The 23,424-nt window shown below is 45.9% G+C and overlaps 1 protein-coding gene across 10 annotated transcripts in view; it reads left to right on the plus strand.

Annotated features, from left to right (window-relative positions):
* Window positions 1–23,424, plus strand: part of PIKFYVE (phosphoinositide kinase, FYVE-type zinc finger containing) — a 341,373-nt gene that overhangs the window by 74,798 nt on the left and 243,151 nt on the right. For 5 of the 10 annotated variants that reach the window (XM_044303222.1, XM_044303224.1, XM_044303223.1 and 2 more), the window contains one exon: window positions 14,476–14,657. In XM_044303222.1, the coding sequence (XP_044159157.1) occupies window positions 14,486–14,657 (172 nt within the window). In that variant the 5' untranslated portion in view covers window positions 14,476–14,485. Of the gene's footprint in view, window positions 1–14,191; window positions 14,272–14,475; window positions 14,658–23,424 lie in introns of those variants that run through there. The other 5 variants (XM_044303219.1, XM_044303225.1, XM_044303226.1 and 2 more) reach the window with 3 other exon arrangements.

Consider the following 23,424-nt stretch of genomic DNA (forward strand, 5'->3'; position numbering starts at 1 on the left):
ATTAAGCAGGGTGAAAGTAAGTTACCAAGTATGATGAAAGTTCCTTGGCGATGTCCTGAACCGGAGGCCACACGAGGGGCTGTGATCTCCTGCTATTTCCTGGGTCCCTCTAAACACATGTGTAGCATGTGACCCCTCTTCAGAAAAAGACGCCGCCTACTTGCTGGCACCAGGCTTTTAACCTGTAGCTGGTCCATCCCCTCCCTGCCTCAGGGAGGGGTTAACTCCCCCTCTTCTGGGCTGACGGGGAATGACCCACAAAACCCTTTAGGGGTCATAGCTCCAGACCAGAGGGTCACAGGGAGATGGTTCTGGGACTAATGGACCTGCCTGGGTTCCAGCTACAATTAGAGCCCAAACCTGGTACCGGTAGGTGGCTTCTATGGGGAGATATGGGTATCTCCCTACCCCGACTGGGTACGAGTAAACAAAGACCATGGGACCGTACCTCGTGGCCACCGGGACACAAATATGTATCCGGTTTGCGTCTGCGGTGGCCAGGTGATTCATAATTCCTTATGAGAGGTAGGTGCCAATATGTCTAGGAAATCTCATTGAACCAGGCAAAAGCAGATACCCCCTGCTGGGGGGGGGTTTCCTGCAAGATTCAGCTGGCTCCAAACTGGTGCATGGAGGTGTGAACTTTTCCTTGAAGCAGGGCCCTCCTGTGGAGTTCCTTACCTCTGCAATCTGTCAGCACATGGGGGGTGTAAACTTATTTTGCATGTACACAGAATTACAATCAGAGCTGGGGGCTTTGAAGCAGGGAAATCCTGTCAGCAAATGGGGGGTGTGAGGACATGGCTGACAGTAAATATTAATCCATATTCCTCACAATCATCAATATCTGATTGTGGGGATCAGTTGTTTGAGAAGGCAGCGGTGCTCTCTCTGCTTTTCCTAGGGCGAGTGATGACACATTCATGTGTCACGTGGCCTAGGCGCAGCTCAGCCCCTCAGAAATGATTGGTGTTGAGCACGATACCAAGCACAGCCACTATACAATGTACAGCACTTTGTTCAGTAAGCTGCGTGAAGGCTGTGGCACTCATAGGGGTCCTGGTAACTTCTCAAACAGCCGATCGTCTGTGGTCCCAGGGTTCAGACCCCCACAGATCAGATACTGATAACCGATCCTGGGGATAGGTAATCAGTTATAAAATCTTAGAAAACCACATGCAAGTTATAGAAATTGAAGCTATAGTGCTTCAAAGGTGTTTTGTAACCCCAGTCTCATTTATCTTATTTCTTTTTCAGCAAACCCCAAAATATATATTTCAAGGTACTTCTAGTCAGTCATGCACCATACACACCATACATTTTTTTTAAGGGGTTGTCTGGCTAGTTGCAATAAAAAAAAAAAAAAAAAAAGGCTCAGTATGGTGTAAAATAATAAGCCTTATTTTAAAAATGACTCACCCCACCCATTTAACCAATGGGCCCGACTTCCTGGTCCCTCTCATCACAGGAAATGTGATCGCTTTCGCAGTCCCTCGTTGAGGTGGATCTCCACTTCGTAAGTGATTGGGTGATCATGTGTTGAGAGGTTCCAGGAAGTAGAAAGAAAAAAAAATTATAATAATTTTCCCCTAACTTGTGCCCAAAAAAAATATTGTAGGAACTCGCCATGCCCCTTACGGAATACCTTGTGTTTTCTTTCCAAAATGGGGTCACTTATGGGGTATTTATACTGCCCTGGCATTTTAGGCGCCCTAAAGTGTGAGAAGAAGTCTGGAATATAAATGTCTAAAAATTTTTACGCATTTGGATTCCGTGAGGGGTATGGTGAGTTCATGTGAGATTTTATTTTTTGTCACAAGTTAGTGGAATATGAGACTTTGTAAGAAAAATAAAAATAAAAAAAAAATCTATTTCCGCTAACTTGTGCCAAAAAAAAAAATTCTTCTATGAACTCGCCATGCCCCTCAAAAGTTATCTTTTTATAGCGCCGCAGCGATTTTACGGTGTTTTTGCAGTGATCAGAAAAAAAAAATTCTGTCACTGCGGTGGGGCGGACAGAACGCAAGTGTGCGCACAAGATCAGGCCTGATTGGGCGAACACTGCGTTTTTTGTAGAGCCTATAGAACATGTCCTATTCTTGTTCGCAATTGCAGACAAGAAAAGGCATTTTCTATATAGTTCTGGCAATGTGCGGATCCGCAAAATACGGAAAGCACATTGCCGGTGTCCATGTTTTGCAGATCCGCGGATCCGCAAAACACATACAGACGTCTGAATGGAGCATTACAGAGGGGTGATCAATGACAGGGGGGTGATCAAGGAGTCTATATGGGGTGATCACCCCCCTGTCATTGATCACCCCCCTGTAAGGCTCCATTCAGACGTCCATATGTGTTTTGCGGATCCGTGAAACACATACAGACGTCTGAATAGAGCCTTACAGGGGGGTGGTCAATGAGAGGGGGGTGATCAGGGAGTCTATATGGGGTGATAAGGGGTTAATAAGTGACATGGGGGTGTAGTGTAGTGTAGTGTGGTGCTTGGTGCTACTTATTACTGAGCTACCTGTGTCCTCTGGTGGTCGATCCAAGCAAAAAGGACCACCAGAGGACCAGGTAGCAGGTATATCAGACGCTGTTAACAAAACAGCGTCTGATATACCTTTCAAGGGTAAAAAAAAATCGCATCTACAGCCTGCCAGCGAATAATCGCCGCTGGCAGGCTGTAGATGCACTCGTTTTCCTGTGAACGCGCTCTCCTCTGTGCGTGCTTTTACAGGAAATCTCGCATGTCGTGAGATGGCGCGTCGAAGAGGAGAGAATCTACCACCTCCGGACCGCAATCCTGCGTTAGGCGGTCTGGAGGCGGTTAATTGGGTTTTCCCAATTAACGTGTGTGCTCTGTGCCCACTGTTTGCGGATAGGGTGTGGAGACAGTGCTTCTGTGGGCTTCTGCTCTGTGCCTCTGCACCGCTCCATATCTTGTGGATTGTGTTTCCGGGCTGCAATATGTGCACGGGCCTCATATGTTCGTGTGCATGAGCCCTAAGGGCACCAGCCAAGTGTGCTCTGTATCACGGATGCGGACCCATTCACTTGAATGGGTCCGCAATCCTCAAGATATGGAGTGGTGTGAAGTGGAGGCACAGAGCAGACGACCATGGAAACAGTACAGAGTGCTATGGTGCGATTTTAGTCCGTTCCTCCGCCCTGCAAAAAATAGAACATGTTCTATTATTTTGCGGTGCGGACTGAATCTGTACAATACAATACAATGCACATTGCACTGCATACGATAGCCCTTTTCACACGGGCGAGTTTTTCGCACAGGTGCAATGTGTGAGGTGAACACATTGCACCCACACTGAATCTGGACCCATTCATTTCTGTGAGTCTGTGCACATGAGCGGTGATTTTCCTGCATCACTTGTGCATTGCGAGAAAATCGCAGCTCTATATTGTGCGTTTTTCACGCAACGCAGGCCCCATAGAAGTGAATGGGGCTGCGTAAAAATCGCAAGCATCCGCAAGCAAGTGCTGATGTGGTGCAATTTTTCACGCATGGTTGCTAGGATGAAAGTGTATTCACTGTATTATTTTCCCTTATAACATGGTTATAAGGGAAAATAATAGCATTCTTTAATACAGAATGCTAAGTATAATGTCAATTGAGGGTTAAAAAAATTATGCCGGTCTCCTGTTCTTTCTTCAGGACTTGTCAAAAGGACCTGTGGTGACGTCACTGAGCTCATCACATGGTCCATCACACGGTCCATCACCATGGTGATGGACCATGTGATGAGCTCAGTGACATCACCACAGGTCCTTTGACAGGTCCTGAAGAAAGAACAGGAGACCACCAGCTACCCGATCAATTGGAGGAGGTGAGTTAATTTATTTTTTAACCCTCTATTGACATTATACTTAGCATTCTGTATTAACCCCTTAAGGACTCAGCCCTATTTCACCTTAAGGACTTGGCCGTTTTTTGCAAATCTGACCAGTGTCACTTTAAGTGCTGATAACTTTAAAACGCTTTGACTTACCCAGGCCGTTCTGTTTTTTCGTCACATATTGTACTTCATGACACTGCTAAAATTGGGTCAAAAAAGTTAATTTTTTTGCATAAAAAAAACATATTTACCAAAAATGTGTTTCAGTTTCTCTACTTCTGTAATAAATTGTGATGACTTTACATTCCCCATATGTCTACTTCATGTTTCTAGCATTTTGTGAATTATATTTTATTTTTTGGGGATGTTACATAGCTTTGAAGTTTAGAAGCAAATTTTGAAACTTTTCAAAAACTTTCCAAATCCCACTTTTTATGGACCAGTTCAGGTTGTAAGTTACTTTGTGAGGCTTACATAATAGATACCATCCAAAAAGATTTTCCATTTCATCCACCATGACGGCCCACATTGAGATTGACCCTTGACCTCTGTAGGGGCAGGAACACATAGAGAGTTTAAGAACCCCCCACCCCTCCACCTCCTCAGTGCTTTCCTGCCCCTACAGGGGCCAACACGTGGAGAGTTCCTCCTTCATGGAGGATGAAATAACCGTATCTTTCTTACAGGTTCTCCAGCTGGCCTCCCGCGGCAGGGGCCAAGGCTGGCCAGCTAGGAGCATCGAGGACCCTCGTCTTGGCTTATGCCGAGGCCTGTGGTCCTCCCCATACCTTCTGACTTCCTTCCCTCCTTGTGGACGCAGTCGAAGGTGCCGGCTTCTCAGCACGCGCGGCGCTCGGCGTCCTTTTCCTTCCGGAGGACCGAGCTCCAGCGTCCGGCAGGGGGAGCAGGTGCGACGCATGGAGCGTCTCTATGGGCGGGCCGGGCGACGCACGCCTCTCTTGGTAGGCTAGTGCGGCGCAGGCCTTCGCCGTCATGCAGGGCGCAGCTTGATGACGTCAGACGCCGGGAAATTTAAAAAGAAGACCGCGGTTCCTCTCAGCACCTCTCCTGTCACACCGCGATGTCCGAGACACCTGCTCCCCGCCAGGAAGGTCCCGATCCTTCTGCCTCCAGCACAGTGAGTCCCCTTCGGGGGGGTATATATTTCAGTTCTTGTAAATCTGAATTACTGATGCTGGGTTATCTGGTTGCTTCCTTCTGCAGGGCAGCAAGGAATTAAAATCTAAAACAAAGCCCTTAAAATGCTGTGCTTGTTCCAAGCGTCTCCCCGAAAATTATAAAAAGCGACTATGCAAACCTTGCACTTCGGAGATTTGGAAAGCGGAGCAACCAGATATACTCTCGGAGATGAAGTCCTTTATTTCTGATGAGATTAAGTCCTCTTTAGCCTCCTTATCTACTCCTGCCAGCGACCCCATCCCTTCTAAGAAGCGTAAAATATCCGTTATTTCTTCCTCTGAGGGTGAAGAGGTTGAAGTGGCCTCTGCCTCATCCAGACAATTTCCTAATGAGGAACCCTTGTCGGACGGAGAGATTCTGGAGGAGGATAAAAGATACTTCTTTTCCGCTAAAGAAATGGAAGAGCTGCTCCGAGCAGTCAGGTCCACCATGGGTATTGAAGATATTCCTAAACCCCGTACGGTTCAGGATGAGATGTTTGGGGGCCTTAGAGCTAGGTCTCCTATTGTTTTCCCCATCAATGAAAATATAAAGGAGATGATATTAGAGGAATGGTCAGATCCAGAGAAGAGACTTGGCGTTCCTAAAGAATTCAGGAATAGGCTCTGCTTTGACCCGTCTGAAAGTAAAATATATAACCAGACGCCTAAGGTCGACTTGCAAGTATCCAAGGTAGCAAAAAAGACCGCCCTACCCTTTGAGGATTCCTCTCAGCTAAGTGATCCTATGGATAGAAAGGCAGATGGCCTTCTTAAGAAATCCTGGGAAGCGGCGATGTTTGGGGTAAAAACTAACATCTCCGCCACATCCGTTGCCAGAGCAATGTATATATGGCTTGGAGAACTAGACGAACATCTGAAGAACAAGACTCCAAGAGAAGAGATCAGGGAATCTCTCCCCCTTCTCCGCTCCGCCACGGCATTTTTAGCCGATGCATCGGCAGAGTCAATCAGATTTTCCGCCAAGGATGCTGCCCTTTCTAATGCTGCCCGTCGGGCTTTATGGATGAAAGCCTGGTCCGGAGACAAGGCATCCAAGGCCAAGCTTTGTTCTATCCCCTTTTCAGGGGAATTTGTCTTCGGCCCCACTCTGGATAAAATCCTAGAGGGCGCAGCAGACAAGAAGAAGGGTTTTCCAGAGGACAAAGAACCAAAGAAGAAGCCCTTTCGGCAGTACCAACCCCAGCAGAGATCCTACAGGGGGAAAGGGAAGTCTGGCCGATGGAGTTATCCAAAAGGGGGGAGAGGAAGAGGCTTTATCCTCAATCCCCAGAATAGGCAACCGAAGCAGCAATGACGCCAGGGTAGGGGGGCGACTGATGGGTTTTCTATCCTCCTGGAGTCGGGTAACTTCAAATCCCTGGGTGCTAAATATAATCTCCCAGGGCTACAGGATAGAGTTCACATCAGTCCCCCCAAAAAGATACTGCATCACATCTCAGAGCAGATCAGATCTCCCGAAAATCTGGCAGGGCGTCCAAGACCTCTTAGAGCTAGGGGTAATACGAAAGGTTCCTATACCAGAGGAAAGAAGAGGATTCTATTCCAGTCTTTTTTTAGTAAAAAAACCAGATCAATCCTTTCGCACGATAATAAACTTAAAACCCCTAAACAGGTCTATCTTATACAGGAGGTTCAGGATGGAGACCATCCCATCCACAATCCCTCTGATCCCAAAAGGAGCATTCATGTCGTCAATCGATCTGAAGGACGCTTACTACCACGTCCCCATCCATCATCTTTCCCAAAAGTATTTAAGGTTCGCTCTAAGAGGTCCAGACAGGTCTATACATCACTTCCAGTATGTCGCCCTCCCTTTTGGTATTTCCTCGGCCCCCAGGGTCTTCACAAAGATCGTAGTAGAGATGGTGGCCTGCCTTCGTCAAGAAGGAATCACAATTATACCTTATCTCGACGACTTCTTAATCCTGGGCAAGACAGAATCCGAAAACCTTTCGGCAACCCAAAGATTCTCGGAACTCTTAAGGAGCCTCGGATGGATTATAAATATAAAAAAATCCACCCTAACCCCGTCCACAAGAATAAAGTTCCTGGGCGTGGAATTAGATTCGTCTCGGCTGATGACCTTCCTCCCTCAGGACAAAGCTACTGCCCTGATAGAGAAAGTCAGAACATTCCAGAAGGCTCGCAACTGCTCCATCAGAAAGGCCATGAGTCTCCTAGGAAGCCTAACGGCCTGCATCCCCTCGGTGGCTTGGTGCCAAAGCCACACAAGAATAATCCAAAATTGGATCCTAACTATCTGGGACGGAAAACAGTTAAGCCTGGACAGGGTCTTTCGTATCCCTCAGTCTGTAAAAACAGATTTGGACTGGTGGAAAGTAAAAAGAAGGCTGCTAGGGGGCCTTCAGTGGCGGAATCATCCCGTCATTCAGGTAATTACGGACGCAAGCCTCGGAGGCTGGGGAGCAGAGATAGGAGATCATCTTCTACAGGGTACCTGGCCTGCCGAAATAAGAGACAGATCTTCCAACTACCGAGAGCTTTACGCAGTCCTGGAAGCTTTACTAAAAGGAGAGTGCCTTCTAAAAGGACAACATCTAAGAGTAATGTCAGACAACACCACAACGGTGGCCTATCTGCGTCACCAGGGGGGAACAAGATCACGGCCTCTTGGCGAGATAGCAAAAATAATTTTCTCCTGGGCAGAAGTAAACACTTTATCTCTGTCCGCCATCCACCTAAAGGGCTGCGAGAACACAGTAGCAGACTTTCTGAGCAGAGAGACAGTAGACCCAGGAGAATGGTCTCTGAACAGGAAGATCTTCCAAAAGATCTCAGAAAGGTGGGGCTGTCCAGAGGTAGACCTATTCGCCACCAGGAAAAATGCGCAGGTAGACTGTTTCTGCTCCCTAAACCCAGGGGACAATCCATGGGCAATAGATGCTCTATCAATACATTGGAATTGGAGACTAGCCTACGCCTTTCCCCCAATACCACTGTTACCTCGGATTGTCCAGAAGCTTCTGGAGGAACCGACTACTCTCATCCTGATAGCCCCTCTATGGCCAAAGAGAAGTTGGTTCTCCACCCTAAGACAGCTATCGCTGGAGGATCCGTGGGAGATTCCCTTCCAGAGGGACATTCTAGTCCAGGGCCCTCTTCTTCACCCAGACCCAGGCATGTTCAAGCTGTCAGCCTGGATCCTGAGAGCGAGACACTAAGAAGCAGAGGACTTTCGGAAAAAGTGATATGTACTCTGAGGGCAAGTAGGAAAAAGGTGACCTCCTCCATCTACCTCAAGATCTGGAAGAAATACTGTTCCTGGTTAGGAGTTGAGCGCCCAGACACCACCTCTCCTCCCATCAACAGAATTTTGGACTTTCTACAGTGCGGCCTTGAGTTAGGCCTTAGACCTAGTACTTTGAAGGTCCAAATTTCTGCCCTAAGCTCCTTCTATGACTGTAGCCTGGCCAACCACAGATGGATCAGGAGGTTCTTCAGAGCGGTTGCTAAGTTGAGACCCTCCCTGAGATCCAGAATTCCGACCTGGGATCTTAACACCGTACTAGAGGGCTTAACAAAACCTCCTTTTGCACCTTCATCGGAGATCTCTCTAAAACACCTTTCCTTTAAGACTGCCTTTCTGATCGCCATCACCTCAGCCAGACGCATCGGGGAGATCCAGGCTTTATCATGTAGAGAGCCCTACCTCCAAATTAACAAGGATCACATCCGTTTAACTCTCGACCCAGGCTTTCTCCCCAAAGTAGTCTCTCCTTTCCATCTAGAGCAGGAGATCTTCCTACCCTCTATCCCTAGGTCCGATCAGGCAGGGTCTAGTGATAGGTTACATCTCCTGGACGTCAGGGACATAGTTATCCGTTACCTGGATTCTACCAGAGATTTTAGGGTGGACGACAATCTCCTTATTCAGTTTTCAGGGAAGAATAAAGGAAAGAAGTTAGCCAGGTCTTCCATAGCTAGATGGATCAAATCCACTATTGAATGTTGCTACAAGATCCAGAACAAACCCTGTCCTGGTAATGTTAAAGCCCATTCTACTAGGGCCACATCCTCCTCTTGGGCCGAGAAAGGAGGGGTCTCGCTGGACCAGATTTGTAAAGCCGCAACCTGGTCTAGTGCTAATACTTTCGTAAGACACTATCGTCTTAATCTTCCGGACGCAAATGAAGCTCTTTTCGGCCGGAAGGTTCTACAGGCGATATCCCCACCCATTTAGTTATCTGATATGTCTCAATGTGGGCCGTCATGGTGGATGAAATGGAAAAACCGCAATTAGACTTACCGGTAATTCCGTTTCCTTGAATCCACCATGACGGCCCATACTATTCCCCGTCCCTAAAAAAAAAAAAAAAAAAAAAAAAACATATATATAAAATATAAAAAAAAAAAAAAAAAAAAGATTTTTTTGGATTTATGTTGCATATTCATGCAGGAGTTTAAGGGTATGAATCAATATCCTTTTACGTTTGTTCCACCTTTTCGGGTAATTGTGAAGCACTGAGGAGGTGGAGGGGTGGGGGGTTCTTAAACTCTCTATGTGTTCCTGCCCCTACAGAGGTCAAGGGTCAATCTCAATGTGGGCCGTCATGGTGGATTCAAGGAAACGGAATTACCGGTAAGTCTAATTGCGGTTTTTTTGGGAAAATTTTCCAATATAATCAATTTTTTCCAGGAAAAAAACAAAGGTTAACTGCCAAACAAAACTCAATATGGGTTGCCCTGATTCTGTAGTTTGCAGAAACACCCCATATGTGGTCGTAAACTACTGTTTGGCCAAACGGGAGGACATAGAAAGAGGGGAACGCCATATGGGTTTTGCAAGGCAGATTTTGCAGGACTGGTTTTATTTATACCATGTCCCATTTGAAGCCCCCCGTTGTACCCCTAGAATAGAAATTTCAAAAAAGTGACTCCATCTAAGAAAGTACACCCCTCAAGGTATTCAAAACTGGATTTACAAACTTTGTTAACCCTTTAGTTGTTCCACAAGAGTTAATGGCAGATGGAGAAACAATTTAGAAATTTATATTTTTTGGAAAATGTTCCATTTTAACCCTTACTTTATTACTGGAAAAAATTGGTTAACAGCCAAACAAAACTTAAAATGGGTTGCCCTGATTCTGTAGTTTGCAGAAACACCCCATATATGGTCGTAAATTACTATTTGGCTAAACGGCAGGACATAGAAGAAGGGGAACGCCATATGGTTTTTAGAAGGCAGATTTTGCTGGACTGGTTTATTTACACCATGTACCCTTTCAAGCCCCCTGATACACCCCTATAGTAGAAACTCCATAAAAGTGACCCCATCTAGGAAACTACGGGATAAGGTGGTTATTGTTTTGGGACTATTTTAGGGTAAATATGATTTTTGGTTGCTCTTTATTACACTTTTTTGAGGCAAGGTAACAAAAAAATGTAATTCTAAAATTGTTTCTACATTCGCTATTTAGTTTTGTGGAACACCTAAAGGGTTAACGAAGTTTGTAAAGTAACTTTTGAATACCTTGAGGGGTGTAGTTTCTTAGATGGGGTCACTTTTTGGGAGTTTCTAGTCTAGGCTACATCAGGGGGGCTTCTAATGGGACATGGTGTAAATAAACCAGTCCATCAAAATCTGCCTTCCAGAAACCATATGGAGTTCCCTTCGTTCTATGCCCTGCCGTGTGGCTATATAGCCATTTACGACCACATATGGGGTGTTTCTGCAGACTACAGAATCAGGGCAATAAATATTTAGTTTTGTTTGGCTGTTAACCCTTGCTTTATTACCGGAAAAAAGGATTCAAATGGAAATTTTGCCCAAAAAATTGTGTTTTGGCACAGTTTTTATTTTATATTTTTAACGCTGTTCATCCGAGGGGTTTGGTTAAATGTTATTTTTATAGAGCAGATTCTTACGGACGCGGCGATACCTAATATATATCTAAAATGTATTTAGATTTTACACTATATTATCATTTTAGGAACCCCCAAAAATATTTTAGTATCTCCATGGCCTGGGAGCTACCGTTTTTTTTTTTTGGGCGACTATCTAATGTAAGGATGTGATGGCGGTTTTATAGGCACTAATTGGGGGTGCATATGACATTTTGATGGCTCGCTATTACACTTTTTCTGATGTTCGGTGACAAAAAAATTGCTTTTTTTTTACACGTGTGTTTTTTTTTTTTTTTTTTTAACGCTGTTCATCCGGGGAGGTTGGGTTAAATGTTATTTTTAGAGAGACGATTTTTACACACGCGACGATGCCCAATATGTATGGCTCTCAGACTTTGGACACACTAATTCTAAAACTGCGGCCCTCCAGATGTTGTAAAACAAAAATTCTGACCATGCCCTGCTGATGGCTGTAGGTTGTCTGGGCATGCTGGGAGTTATAGTTTTACAACATCTGGAGGGCCGCAGTTTGAGGATGCCTGCACTAAAACTAATATTTTTTTGGGAAAAAAAAATTGTTTCCGTGTCTCCAAAGTCTGAGAGCCATAGTTTTTTATGTTCTCTAGGGGACTGTTGGGGATTATAAAAATTTTGTACTCCATGGAAGTGTGATACTCCCTGAAGCAATCGATAACGCAGAGGCCCGGATGATCGGGGCAAGTGTCACATTGAGTGGTGGTGTCCTTCCGTATCCCCCTCTTGTGACACACTCTGCATCTTTTTTTGGGTTCGTCCCTTCTTTCCAGTATGGGGGACCACACCTGGAAAATGTTGGCCAGGGACGATCCGGGCGCCTCCAATTCCCGAGGTACTCCGGCCTGCTCTTTCCCGGTCCGAAAAGATCAGGTCTTTGAGGACTGCCTCATAGAATTGGAGGAATGTCCCTGTGCTGCCAGCGCTCCGGGACAGTACAAAAGAGTTGTACAAGGCAACCTGTACCAAGTAGACCGCAACTTTTTTGTACCATGCCGGGTTTTGCGCATGGCATTATATGGCTTGAGGACTTGATCAGAGAGATCAACTCCTCCCATATACCGATTGTAGTCGACGATACATTCGGGCTTGAGGAACGTTGCCGTGGTACCTCACACAGAGACGGGGGTGGTGCTGTTACCGTGGATTGTGGACAGCATAAGGACATCCCTCTTGTCCTTATACCTGACCAGCAACAGGTTTCCACTGGTAAGTGCACGGGTCTCACCCCTGGGGATAGGTGCCTGGAGGGGGTGGGCAGGGAGGCCGCGTTGATTTTTCCGCATGGTCCCACAAGCGAACGTGGATCTGGCGGCAAGGGACCTGAACAAGGGATTGCTAATATAAAAGTTGTCCACGTAAAGGTGGTAACCCTTATCTAGCAGTGGGTACTTAAGGTCCCACACAAGTTTCCCGCTAACACCCAGAGTGGGGGGACATTCTGGGGGTTGAATACGGGAATCTCGCCCCTCGTACACACTAAATTTGTAAGTGTACCCTGAGGTACTCTCATAAATTTTGTATAGCTTCACGCCATACCTCGCCCGCTTTGTGGGAATGTATTGGCGGAAACTGAACACAACGAGAGACTCATTAACCGCAACCTCCCTTCCAGGTACGTAGGCCTGCTCAAATTTTGGCCCTGAAGTGATCGATGACCGGCCGTATCTTATACAGACGGTCATGGGCAGGATCACCTTGGGGGGGGGGATATGCTGCATTATCCTCAAACCGGGGACGTGTCATGACCATACTTTAGAGTGGGGTCTGGTAGAGGATGTCCCCACTCCAGTATTGGCTGACACTGGGTTTTTGCACGAGACCCATGTGCAGCACGAGGCTCCAAAATGTCCTCATCTCGGCTGCACTGACCGGCGTCCAGCCTCCGGGTCTAGCCTAAAATGAGCCCGGGTGCTGAGCAATGAACTGTTGGGTGTACAGGTTCGTCTGCTCCACCATCAGATTCACAAGTGGCGGGGGGGGGGGGGGGGGGGGGGTCTGAAAGCTGAAACAAAGAAGTTTAGGATAAAAGTGCTTTTTTTTTCTTCTAACTTTTCCCTTCTATCCCTGCCTAACGGTGCCTCTCCCTCACTGACCCTAACCTACCTGGAGGACGATGGGTGCAGGAAGGTGATGGATGCCGATTAGGGGGACTCAGGAGCTGGTGCTGGACGGTGCTGCAGGGTGCTCGTGCAGAACAGGAAGAGGAGGGGAGAGAGGAGCGCATTAAGTTTGAATCTCTCTCCCCTGCACCAATCAGCACCCTGGACAGCATTCAGCACCAGGGCCAGCACCGCCTCTTCAAATGCACAGACTGTGATTGGTGGTGTGCCACCGATCGCAGTCTTTTTCCGGTTCATCGGGTCACCCGAATGGACCGGAAACGCAGCAAACCGCAGGTCTGAATTGACCTGCGGTTTTCTGCGATCGCCGATACGGGGGTTGGGGGGGTCAAATTACCCCCCCTTCCCCCCCGGCGTTGTTACAGGATGTCGGCTGAATGAACTCGGGAAACATGACGTACTGGTACGTCATGCGTCCCTAAGGGGTTAAAGAATGCTATTATTTTCCCTTATAACCATGTTATAATGGAAAATAATAAAATTTGCAGAATTCTGAACCGAAACCCGAACTTCTGTGAAGAAGTCAGAGTTCGTGTACCAAACATGCGCGTGCAAAACACATTTAAATGCTTTGCACTCGCGGGGAAAAAACTTGCATGTTCCCGCAACGCACCCACCTCTGTTCCCGCACGTCACCCTCAACGCCCGTGTGAACCCAGCCTAAGGGTTCAATTCAGTGATTGTGGCAAAAGAATAAAAATATTTCTCTGTTTTGGTGTGATTACATTTTTGGAGAGTAAACTGACACCATACTATAGTGCTTCCTAACACCTTTCTAACTATGCCCCTATTGAAAAAGATAAAGAGGATAAAAATAAGTTTTAAAACAGGGCTCCCCATTAGTTATCTGGGTAGTGACTACTTAGCGTGTCCTTCCAGTAATCACACCTTGATTGATATCCTGCTAGGTCTGTGAAGTAAGCGCTATCAGTGCAGGAGCTTCCCAGAAAATGTTTTCTACTGCACCGCATACCCCCATAATGACAGTCTATACAGACGTTTATAGATGGCATATATTGCATTTTGGCCGGTCTGTATGTTATGTTCTACTTCAGAAGATTTTCCTTTTATATATTCTGAAGGCGTGAACAAAGCTTTATCGTGCATGAATACACTGCAAAATGTTCCACTGGCAGTGACTGTGAGACGGGTCCTTCTTCTAACCCTCTGCTGTGCCGATCTTCCTGGTTTCAGGTGAGGGCTTGTGATCGGCACGCAGTTGTGCTCATTGACCCCCTCCTACATAGCCCAAATATAGGCAGATCACCAAATCAAACAGTTTACTGTTGCTCCAATCTTCTGTATTGTCAAACCCATGCCTCCATATGAAATGTATTTAGTTTAGTTATTGCTATTGCTATCAGATGTACTTCTTACACTCTTCTTATTTTTCCTAAGGTCTCATGAGATGGCCACAGATGACAAGTCCTCTCCTACACTGGAATCTGCCAGCGAGCTGCCCAGGTCTCCGAGTAGTCCATCCCATCTTACTCATTTTAAACCTCTGACCCCAGATCAAGATGATCCACCCTTTAAGTCTGCCTACAGTTCCTTTGTGAATCTTTTCCGCTTTAACAAAGGTAACATTTTGTAAGAATATTAATTCTGATATATTGGGGCTCAGAAAAGAAGGCAAACCCAGATCGGAAAACATCATCTCTGCTTCATTCACACATTTCACCATTGCCATGTTTCTGTGTAAAAATGAATGACAAACTTGTTACATTGAACATACAGGGCAATCTGCTGGCAGGTTATGGAGCTAGTCAGGGGGCAGATCTACCCCTGATGGACAGCGGTCACTGTCTGCACACTCATACAGGGAATCCTGCCACTCATTGAGTGAGGATACCCACTGGACTCATAAGCAAAAGCAGTGCTGGGCTGTGGTGCCTACGGCCCACCAGTAAATTTCTTACTGTAGGCTCACCGTAAAGATGCATGAAAATGTTACCTGACCCCCGTTTGCATTTCCTAAAACACTGCCACAACATGGTAGAAATCTGTTACCTGGCCTGCGCCTCAGAGCTCCTGTCAGTATCCTGCTCTGACCTTGAAGTTGCACCCTCTTAGTTATGTGAGCCAGGAACATGGGCTCAGCAAAATGCTGCAAGGTGATTGATGTGGGCAGAGGCCAACATCGTCAGGATAAGCCCTTATTCAGGGTTTTGGTAAGTTATTTTCCATCAACGATTGTGAGCCAAAAAACAGGTGTGGAGCCTCCACAGACATAAGGTATAAGGGAAAGATCTGCATCTGTTCTGTGTTTAGAGCCGCACCTGGTTATGGCTCCCAGAAACTGATGGAAATCACTGACCAAAACACTGACTTGTGAATTAGGTCTAAATCATCAGTATCAGACTGATGGGAGTTCAGGCAACCACCAATTCTGGAAACTATACAGTGGACGAAGGTCTTCATTAGCGCATAAATAATATCAGTCAGCTACGTAACAGTATTTCTGGTGGTAGAAACCCTTTAAGACGCGTGCTGTTTTGCAACACTGGCGTCCAAGACAGAAGTAGAGGGTTCACAGGCGTCCAGCTGCTGAGTCATGGAGGAGGACAAGCTCACCAAGGAGTCTGTGGTCCCTCCTGCATCGTTACATTTTAAAGGGGTGAGTGTTCTAGGCTTTTAGCTTGGGTTTTGTGTGCTTATACACTTGTACTAATGTCTTGCAGATTAAACCTAGGAAGGTGGTGTCTAAAAAGAGACATAAAGAGTGTGCTATAAGTAAAGTGGGTCTATCTTCTGACTGGGAGAAGAAAATGTGTCAGCCATGCATTGATAAAACATTGGCAGAAGAGTCACCATCTTTTTATAAATGTCTGCAGCATTTGGTTAGATCCGAGGTCAATTCTACCCTATTATCCAAGAAAGAGGGAGAAGAAAGACCCTAGAATGAAGTGCAGGTAATCGGCACAGGAACAATTGTCATCTGATTCAGATGAAGAGATTCATTCTGACGACTCTTCCCTTTCGTCCGCTGAAGAAGGTGAAATTGGCGTCAGGCCATGCTTTCCCATGGAGGACACAGAGAAGCTCCTGAAAGCTGTGCGTTCTACCAATGGTATGGAAAAGTTAAGAGCCTAAGTGTATACAGGACATTATGTTTGGGGGGCTGGGATCTTGACACCACAGTACCTTCCCAGTTCATAGAAATGTTACCGCCTTGATTAAAGGGGAGTGGAGAAAGTCTAATAAGGGGGTTTTCATCTCGAAGAATCTCAAACGGAAATATCCATTTAAAGAGGAGGATTGTGCTATCTGGGATAAAGCTCCTAAAATAGACGTGGCGATTTCCAAAGTCTCCAGGAAAACAGCGTTTCCCTTTGATGATATGGGAACGTTAAAAGATTCCTTAGACAAGAAGGCCGACTCTTTTCTTAAAGGGGCTCGGGAGGCATCAACTTCCTCCTTTAGACCAAGCATAGCATCTACTTGTACGGCCCGGTTTCTTATGGCATGGTTATCAGAGTTAGAAGACCAACAAAAATGTAAATGCCCTAGAGAGGAGATTCTAGCATCTCTGCCAACAATAAAGAAGGCAGCTGATTTCCTGGCAGACGCCTCTGTCGATTCGGTCAGACTGGCAGCAAAGTCCATCGCTTTGTTTAATATAGCATGCAGGGCTCTTTGGCTGAAGAATTGGGTTAGGGAAATACCTTTTTGGGTCTGCCCTGGATGATTTATTAGACAAAGCGGCCGATAAGAAGAGGATATTTCCAGGATTTCAAAGTTCATTCCCTTCTAGGAATGAATTCAATTGTTCCTTTCGTCCCTTTTAGAGGTAGTCGGAGGTCAGATAAAAAGTCCTGAGAAGATAGATTTTGTACCCAAATTAAAGGTACAGGTTTTTTCTTCAATCATTCCTTTGGGGACAAAAACAAACAGGATCAACAATGACGGTAGGGGGCAGATTAAGAAATTTCTTTCATGCCTGGTCCCAAATTTTCTCAAGTCCGTGGATTCTAGACACCATTCTCAACAAATTAAAGTTAGAATTCTGTCATATGCCTCTAGTAAGTTTTTTACCTACGAAGGATCAGCCTTCAGCTTTAGGCATTTCTGCTATGGAAAACGAAGTTCTAAAATTAATAGAAAAATCTGTTTTAATCCCAGTGGCAAAAAAGGATATGGGCAAAGGATATTACTCCCCCCTGTTCTTGGTAAAGAAACAAGATGACTTATTCAGGACATTAATAAACCTAAAAAAAAATTAACCTTTTTCTTCAGGTGAAGAAATTTAAGATGGAGACTATAAAATCTGCCATAAACCTACTCTTCCCTCACTGCTTCATGGCAGTGTTAGATCTCAAGGATGCATTTTTTCACATCCTGATTTCTCCAGAACACCAAAGGTTCCTAAGAGTCTCAGTCAACGTAGAGGGTCGGTTGAGACATTTCCAGTTCCAAGCCCTACGGGTTTGGCCTCTCGATGGCCCCAAGGGTTTTTACAAAAACCATCGCAGAAATGTCAGCTCACATAAGGGAGAAAAATGTATTTTTCTTACTGTACCTGGATGATTTCTTAATTGTAGGAGAAACAGAATATGCTTGCAAGATGGCAGTACAGATGGTGTTAGAGATCCTAGACAAACTAGGTTGGATTGTAAACCTAAAAAAGTCAAGGCCATGTCCCACCAAGAAACAGTCCTTTCTGGGGTTGATTTTAGACTCTTCATGCAAGAAATGTTTTTTTTTTTTACCAGAAGAGAAGACAATTCTCATCCAGAAGAAGATCAATCATCTGATCGGGAATCCAGTGGTCTCACTAAGAAGAGCAATGTCTATCCTGGGATCACTCACATCATGCATTCCGGCCATATGATGGGCGCAGCTCCACTCAAGGGCTCTGCAGTGGGAGATTCTGTCTCTCTGGTAGAAAAATAATTCTCAAGTAAAGAAGGTGAAAATTTCAGAGGGTGCACTCCAGGATTTGACTTGGTTGCTGGAAAAAGGAAATCTACAGTAGTTCAAGGGGTGACATGGCGATTAGAAGACGTAGTATGCCTAACTACAATGTGAGTCCATGGGGGTGGGGTGCACATATTCAGGAGATTTCTCTTCAGGGCCGATGGAGCAGTTTTCAAAGAAAAGGATCTTCCAACCTAAAAGAGCTGTTTGCCTGGCAATTAATTCTTCTCTCCCAAGGATAAAAGACAGAAATTTAAGGGTTATGACAGACAACAGGACTGACTGTTGTATCATACCTGAACAAACAAGGAGGTACGAGATGCAGGACTTTAAAGCAGGAAGCCAGGAAGATTCTCTACTGGTAGAAAGAGAATGTGCATCAATATCGGCGGTGCATATAAAAGGTGTCGACAACAAACAACCAGATTTTCTCAGTCGTCACCGTCTCTCTCAGGGGGAGTGGACTTTAGATCTTTTCATCTTCAGAGAGATAACGGCCCTCTGGGGACAGCTAGAGATAGATTTAATATATTATTATTATTATACTCACCAGAACAAGAGAGTTCAGAAGTTATTTTTTTCTCTAGATCCAGCAGGATCCCCCTGTGGGATCGAGGCTCTAGTACAAAGATGGAACTTTCCCCTGGCCTATGCATTTCCTCCTCTTCCTTTTGATTCCTCGCGTGTTACGAAAGATCAGGGAAGACAGAGCGAGGGTAATTCTCATTGCTCCCTTTTGGCCAAGGAGATCTTGGTTCTCGTGGCTCCGGATCATGTCAATCGGAGCCATGGGTCCTTCCAGAGATTCGGGGCCTGTTGAGCCAGGGCCCAGTAGTTCATCCGGACTTGAGAAATCTCCACTTAACTCCCTGGAACTTAAGAGGTTCCGGTTAGAGAGGAAAGGTTTCTCCAACCCTTTTGATCCCTTCTTAAGAGTAGAAAGAAAGTAACTGTTGCCATATATGCTAGGGTGTGGCAGAAATTTTTAGATTTTGGCCATATCCAGATGAATGAGATTCTATCTTCAGCACCCATCCATTTAGTATTGGAATTTCTTCAGGAGGGTCTGAACCTGGGGCTTGCAAGTAATACGTTAAAAGTTAATGTCTCATCCCTTTTAGCTCTATTTAATCGGGACATTGTGGGATGCCCGTGGGTTGCAAGATTATTTAAGGCAGTGGAGCGTTCTACCCTAATAGCGCCAGCTAGACCTCCGCCTTGGGATTTGGACTTAGTCTTAAAAGCTCTAACTCGTCCCCCATTTGAACCAATTGAATCCATTTCTATCAAAAACCTCACCTTGAAGTTATGTTTGCTAATAGCTTTAACTTCTGCCTGCAGAGTGAATGAGATCCAGGCCATCTCTATCAATCCTCCATATACCACAATCCTAGAAGACAAAGTGGTGATACGTCCAGATCCGGCTTTTCTTCCGAAAGTCATTACCAAATTCCATAGATCTCAGGAGATTATTCTTCTGACTCTTTTTAAAGATCCTAGGTCAGAAGAAAGATCCCTTCACTGCTTGGACGTCATGAGGTCGTTAATTAACTATTTATCTTGCACAAAAGATTGGTGCAGAACTTCTTTGCTCTTTGTTCTCTTTCAAGGAGTGAATAAGGGTGGCACAGCCTCCAAAAACTTTATTGCTAGATTGATCGTCTCTGCTATCTCTGTCTTATCTTTCCTCTGGTGTTTCCCCTCCTGCGGGGCTGAAGGCACATTCTACCAGGGCGGTGGTCACCTCCTGGGCAGAGAGATCCTCGGTACCTATGGATGATATTTGCAGAGCCGCCACCTGGTAGTCTCACTGCACTTTCTTTAAACACTACAGTTTGGATCTGAATGCTTCTCCTTCGGGTTCCTCCTTTGGGGAATTTTTTTCCTTTGGGAATTCTCTTGTGGTGCTGTCATGGGTGAAGGGAAAAATGATTACTACTTACCGGTAATTTGATTTTCCAGAGCCCATGACAGCACCCTCATATTCCCTTCCTGTTGGGGTTTTTCTTTTTCTGTGTGTTAGTTCTATATTCACATGGTGTAGGAAAAAAATAAAATGTATTTAAACGTTTATCTAACAATATGTTGGCGGCCTTCCTCCAGTGCTTGGATATTGCACTGAATTGGGAGGAGAGTGTCCGCCCTTTTTATTCTGTAGGTTTCCTGTCTGTGGGGGCGGATCCTCTCTCTCGTGGTGCTGTCATGGGCTCTGGAAAATCAAATTACCAGTAAGTAATCATACATTTTTTTGGGGGGGTCTAAAGATCATATTGACTTTGACTGACAGACATTTACTATAATATATCTCCTTTGATTATGGTACCTTCCTGTGTCGGGGACAATTTAGGGCCTATGGGAGAGTGGTCATACCGTTTTTTAGGCAGGGCCTAATAGGTTCCAGGGAGAGGTTACCGGGACAGGACTGTTCTCTACATCATATATCTCTATTGGTCCTATCACATTATATGTTTGTTTTGGGGTATTTTTTAGTCTTTTATATACATTATCTAATAAAGGTTACATTGCAGTGGTGGCGGCTCTGTGATTTATAACGTTTTTTATATGAACACATAGGCTTTGTTGGCAACCTGCAAACATGTACTGCGTGTGCGCCAAACACACTGCCATAAGACTTCAGGGCCAGTTTTGAGTACATCTTCACTGCATGGCCCTGTCAGTCAAAGAGCTGGAGCACAGCCTGAAAGAGAATGAACGGAACCTCTGGGTGCGACGAGGTGCAACTGCAGCACCTTTATTGCACCAAGGGGCCAATCTGCATGTTATTAAAATGCTGATTTATCTGAATTGGGGGAATGCATCAAGATGGTAACAAGAGCATTAGAATGTGCTGACATGCCCACATCTACCATGTTAGATGGATTTACTGTATATTAAGGTATGAGGTGACAGATTCCCTTTACATAAATTCTGCATTATACTGTCCAAACATCTAGGCTGAGCAGAAGCTGTGGATTATTTTAATGGCCTCTCTGGCCAAATGATCTCCTGTGGGATGAGCTTTACTATAAAGGTCAATGCCCCAGCTGCCAGTCCCACCGGAAGTATTTCATATTCATATTTTGGTGTTTTTTTTTTTTACTCTTTTTATTCAATAACTATTTCCCCCCTTAGGGGCTAGAACCTGGGATCTTTCATCCCTTGTCCTATTTAGCCTGATAGATCTCTATCAGGGTGAATAGGACTTCACACTGTCCCTGCTGCTCTGTGCTCTGGGCACACAGCATCAGGAATGTTACCATGGCAACCAGGGCTTCTGTAGCATCCTGGCTGCCATGGTAACCGATCGGAGCCCCAGGCTTACACAGCTGGGGCTCCGATCAGAAGCTGCCGCTGCACCACTAATGGTGGGGAGGGGAGAGGACCCTGTGGCCACTGCCACCAATGATTTTAATATTGGGGGGGTGGAGAGGGGCCGGCGCACTGTGCCACCAATGATTTTAATGGGATGGGGGGGTTGAGGGGGGGGGGGCACACTGCACCACCAATCATAATTACCCCTTTATACAGGAGGCGGGTACTGGCAGATCAGTGGCAGTTAACCCCTTAGGTGCCGCACCAGAGGAGTTAACTGCCACTGATTGCAGCTCCTTGTCGGGCAGGGTGCCGGCAATGCGATTCTGCTGCCGGCACCCGCCTCCTGTATTGTGTTGACAGAGCGGCGCCCAGCGATGTCCCAGCACTCGCCATTAGTCCTGGGCGCCGCTCCGTTTGCCCGCAGTGCCCCATTACTGTCTCCTCTCCTGCTCCACATGCTGCTGATTACTATCGGAGCGATGGGAGGAGACATCAGCTTCACAAGTGGGCGTTCCTTCTCCCTGGCTGTAGCGTTGTCCAGTCGCAGCGCAGGGAGAAGCAACGCCCACTAGTAAAGCTGATGTCTCCTCCCATCGCTCCGATAGTAATCAGCAGCATGTGGAGCAGGAGAGGAGACAGTAATGGGGCACTGCGGGCGAACGGAGCGGCTCTGTGTGGGAATAGTCCTATCATTGGTGGCGCAGTGCGCCCGTCCCTCCTCTGCCCCTCTCTTCTCATTGGTGGCGCAGTGCGCCCGTCCCTCCTCTGCCCCTCTCTTCTCATTGGTGGCGCAGTGCGCCCGCCTCTCCTCCGCCCCTCTCTTCTCATTGCCGCCCCTCCTCCGCCCCTCTCTTCTTATTGCCGCCCCTCCTCCGCCCCTCTCTTCTCATTGCCACCCCTCCTCCGCCCCTTTCTTCTCATTGCCGCCCCTCTCTTCTCATTGGTGGCAGCGGCAGCAGCACAGGGGGGAGGGAGGACTGCTTCCTTCTCCCCGTGCTGCTGAGAGAACATGAGCGCGTCGATAGCAGCGCGCTCATGTTCAGAGATGCTAGACTGCGCAGAAGCGCAGCCCAGTATCGAAAAAACTGAAATCCCGGTATCGTATCGATACCGGGACAAAAGTATCAATTGGGAATCGAAATTTCGATACCCGCAACAACCCTACTTTTGAGTGCCATGAAATTTAAAGGTGATGGCAAACTTTACATCAGTTTTTTTATTGTTCCAATGCTGGAACCAGGTACAAAAATGACATGCGTTCTGTCTGGTTACTACAGTAATGGGAGCAGCGCTGTAGTAATAAAGCATGACCACTACACAGTGGATGGAGCTGTTTAGTTCTAGTGCTAGAGCTTGTGAATACAGCTCATGGGTACAGGTGCCGGGTGTCAGACACCCTCACATCTAATACTTAGTCTTTGATGAGTAAGTTCTGTAAAACCTCCTAGAATTAATAACACAGAATAAAAGATAGAAGTCGCTCTTAAGAAAGCAGATGTCTTGTAAGTCAATATATATTACATAGCGTACAAGTGCATGTATGGCCTGCCAGTAACCATATATAATATGAGCTAAAGGCAGAGAAGGGTGTGCTTTGGAGGAAGTCCATTAGTGGACTGTACATTGACGCGGGGCTGCTGTGCTGCTCGCTGTCCACCATGCTTTTGCTATGTATATGTTTTATCTGAACAGTTTGAACCATTGCCCCTTTGATTTGTCGGTATTGGTCGTATCTGCCTTAGATGATTTCTTGTTAGTTGCCGGCCATACATGTGCTTATGTTCTGTACAATGTATATTGACCATCCATTTTACTGTGAGTAACTTATTCTTTTAATATTTCAAATGAAGATCATTCACTTATCAATGTGTGTGTGTGTGTGTGTGTATGTGTATATATATATATATATATATATATATATATATATATATAATGAAAAAAGTCCAGCGGGAGCACCAACCAGGCAGCGGGTGCAATGTCCACAGGGGCCACGGCAACACCCCAATAATGTAACTTGAAGAAAATGGACTGCACTCCAATTAAAAGTGAAAAATAGTGAACTTTTTATTCACCCATATTGTGGCAACTTGCGCGACGTTTCGGCTGGAAGAAGGC

The sequence above is a fragment of the Bufo gargarizans genome, chromosome 8 (genome assembly GCF_014858855.1).
Source record: "Bufo gargarizans isolate SCDJY-AF-19 chromosome 8, ASM1485885v1, whole genome shotgun sequence".
NCBI classification, from domain to species: Eukaryota; Metazoa; Chordata; class Amphibia; order Anura; family Bufonidae; genus Bufo; species Bufo gargarizans.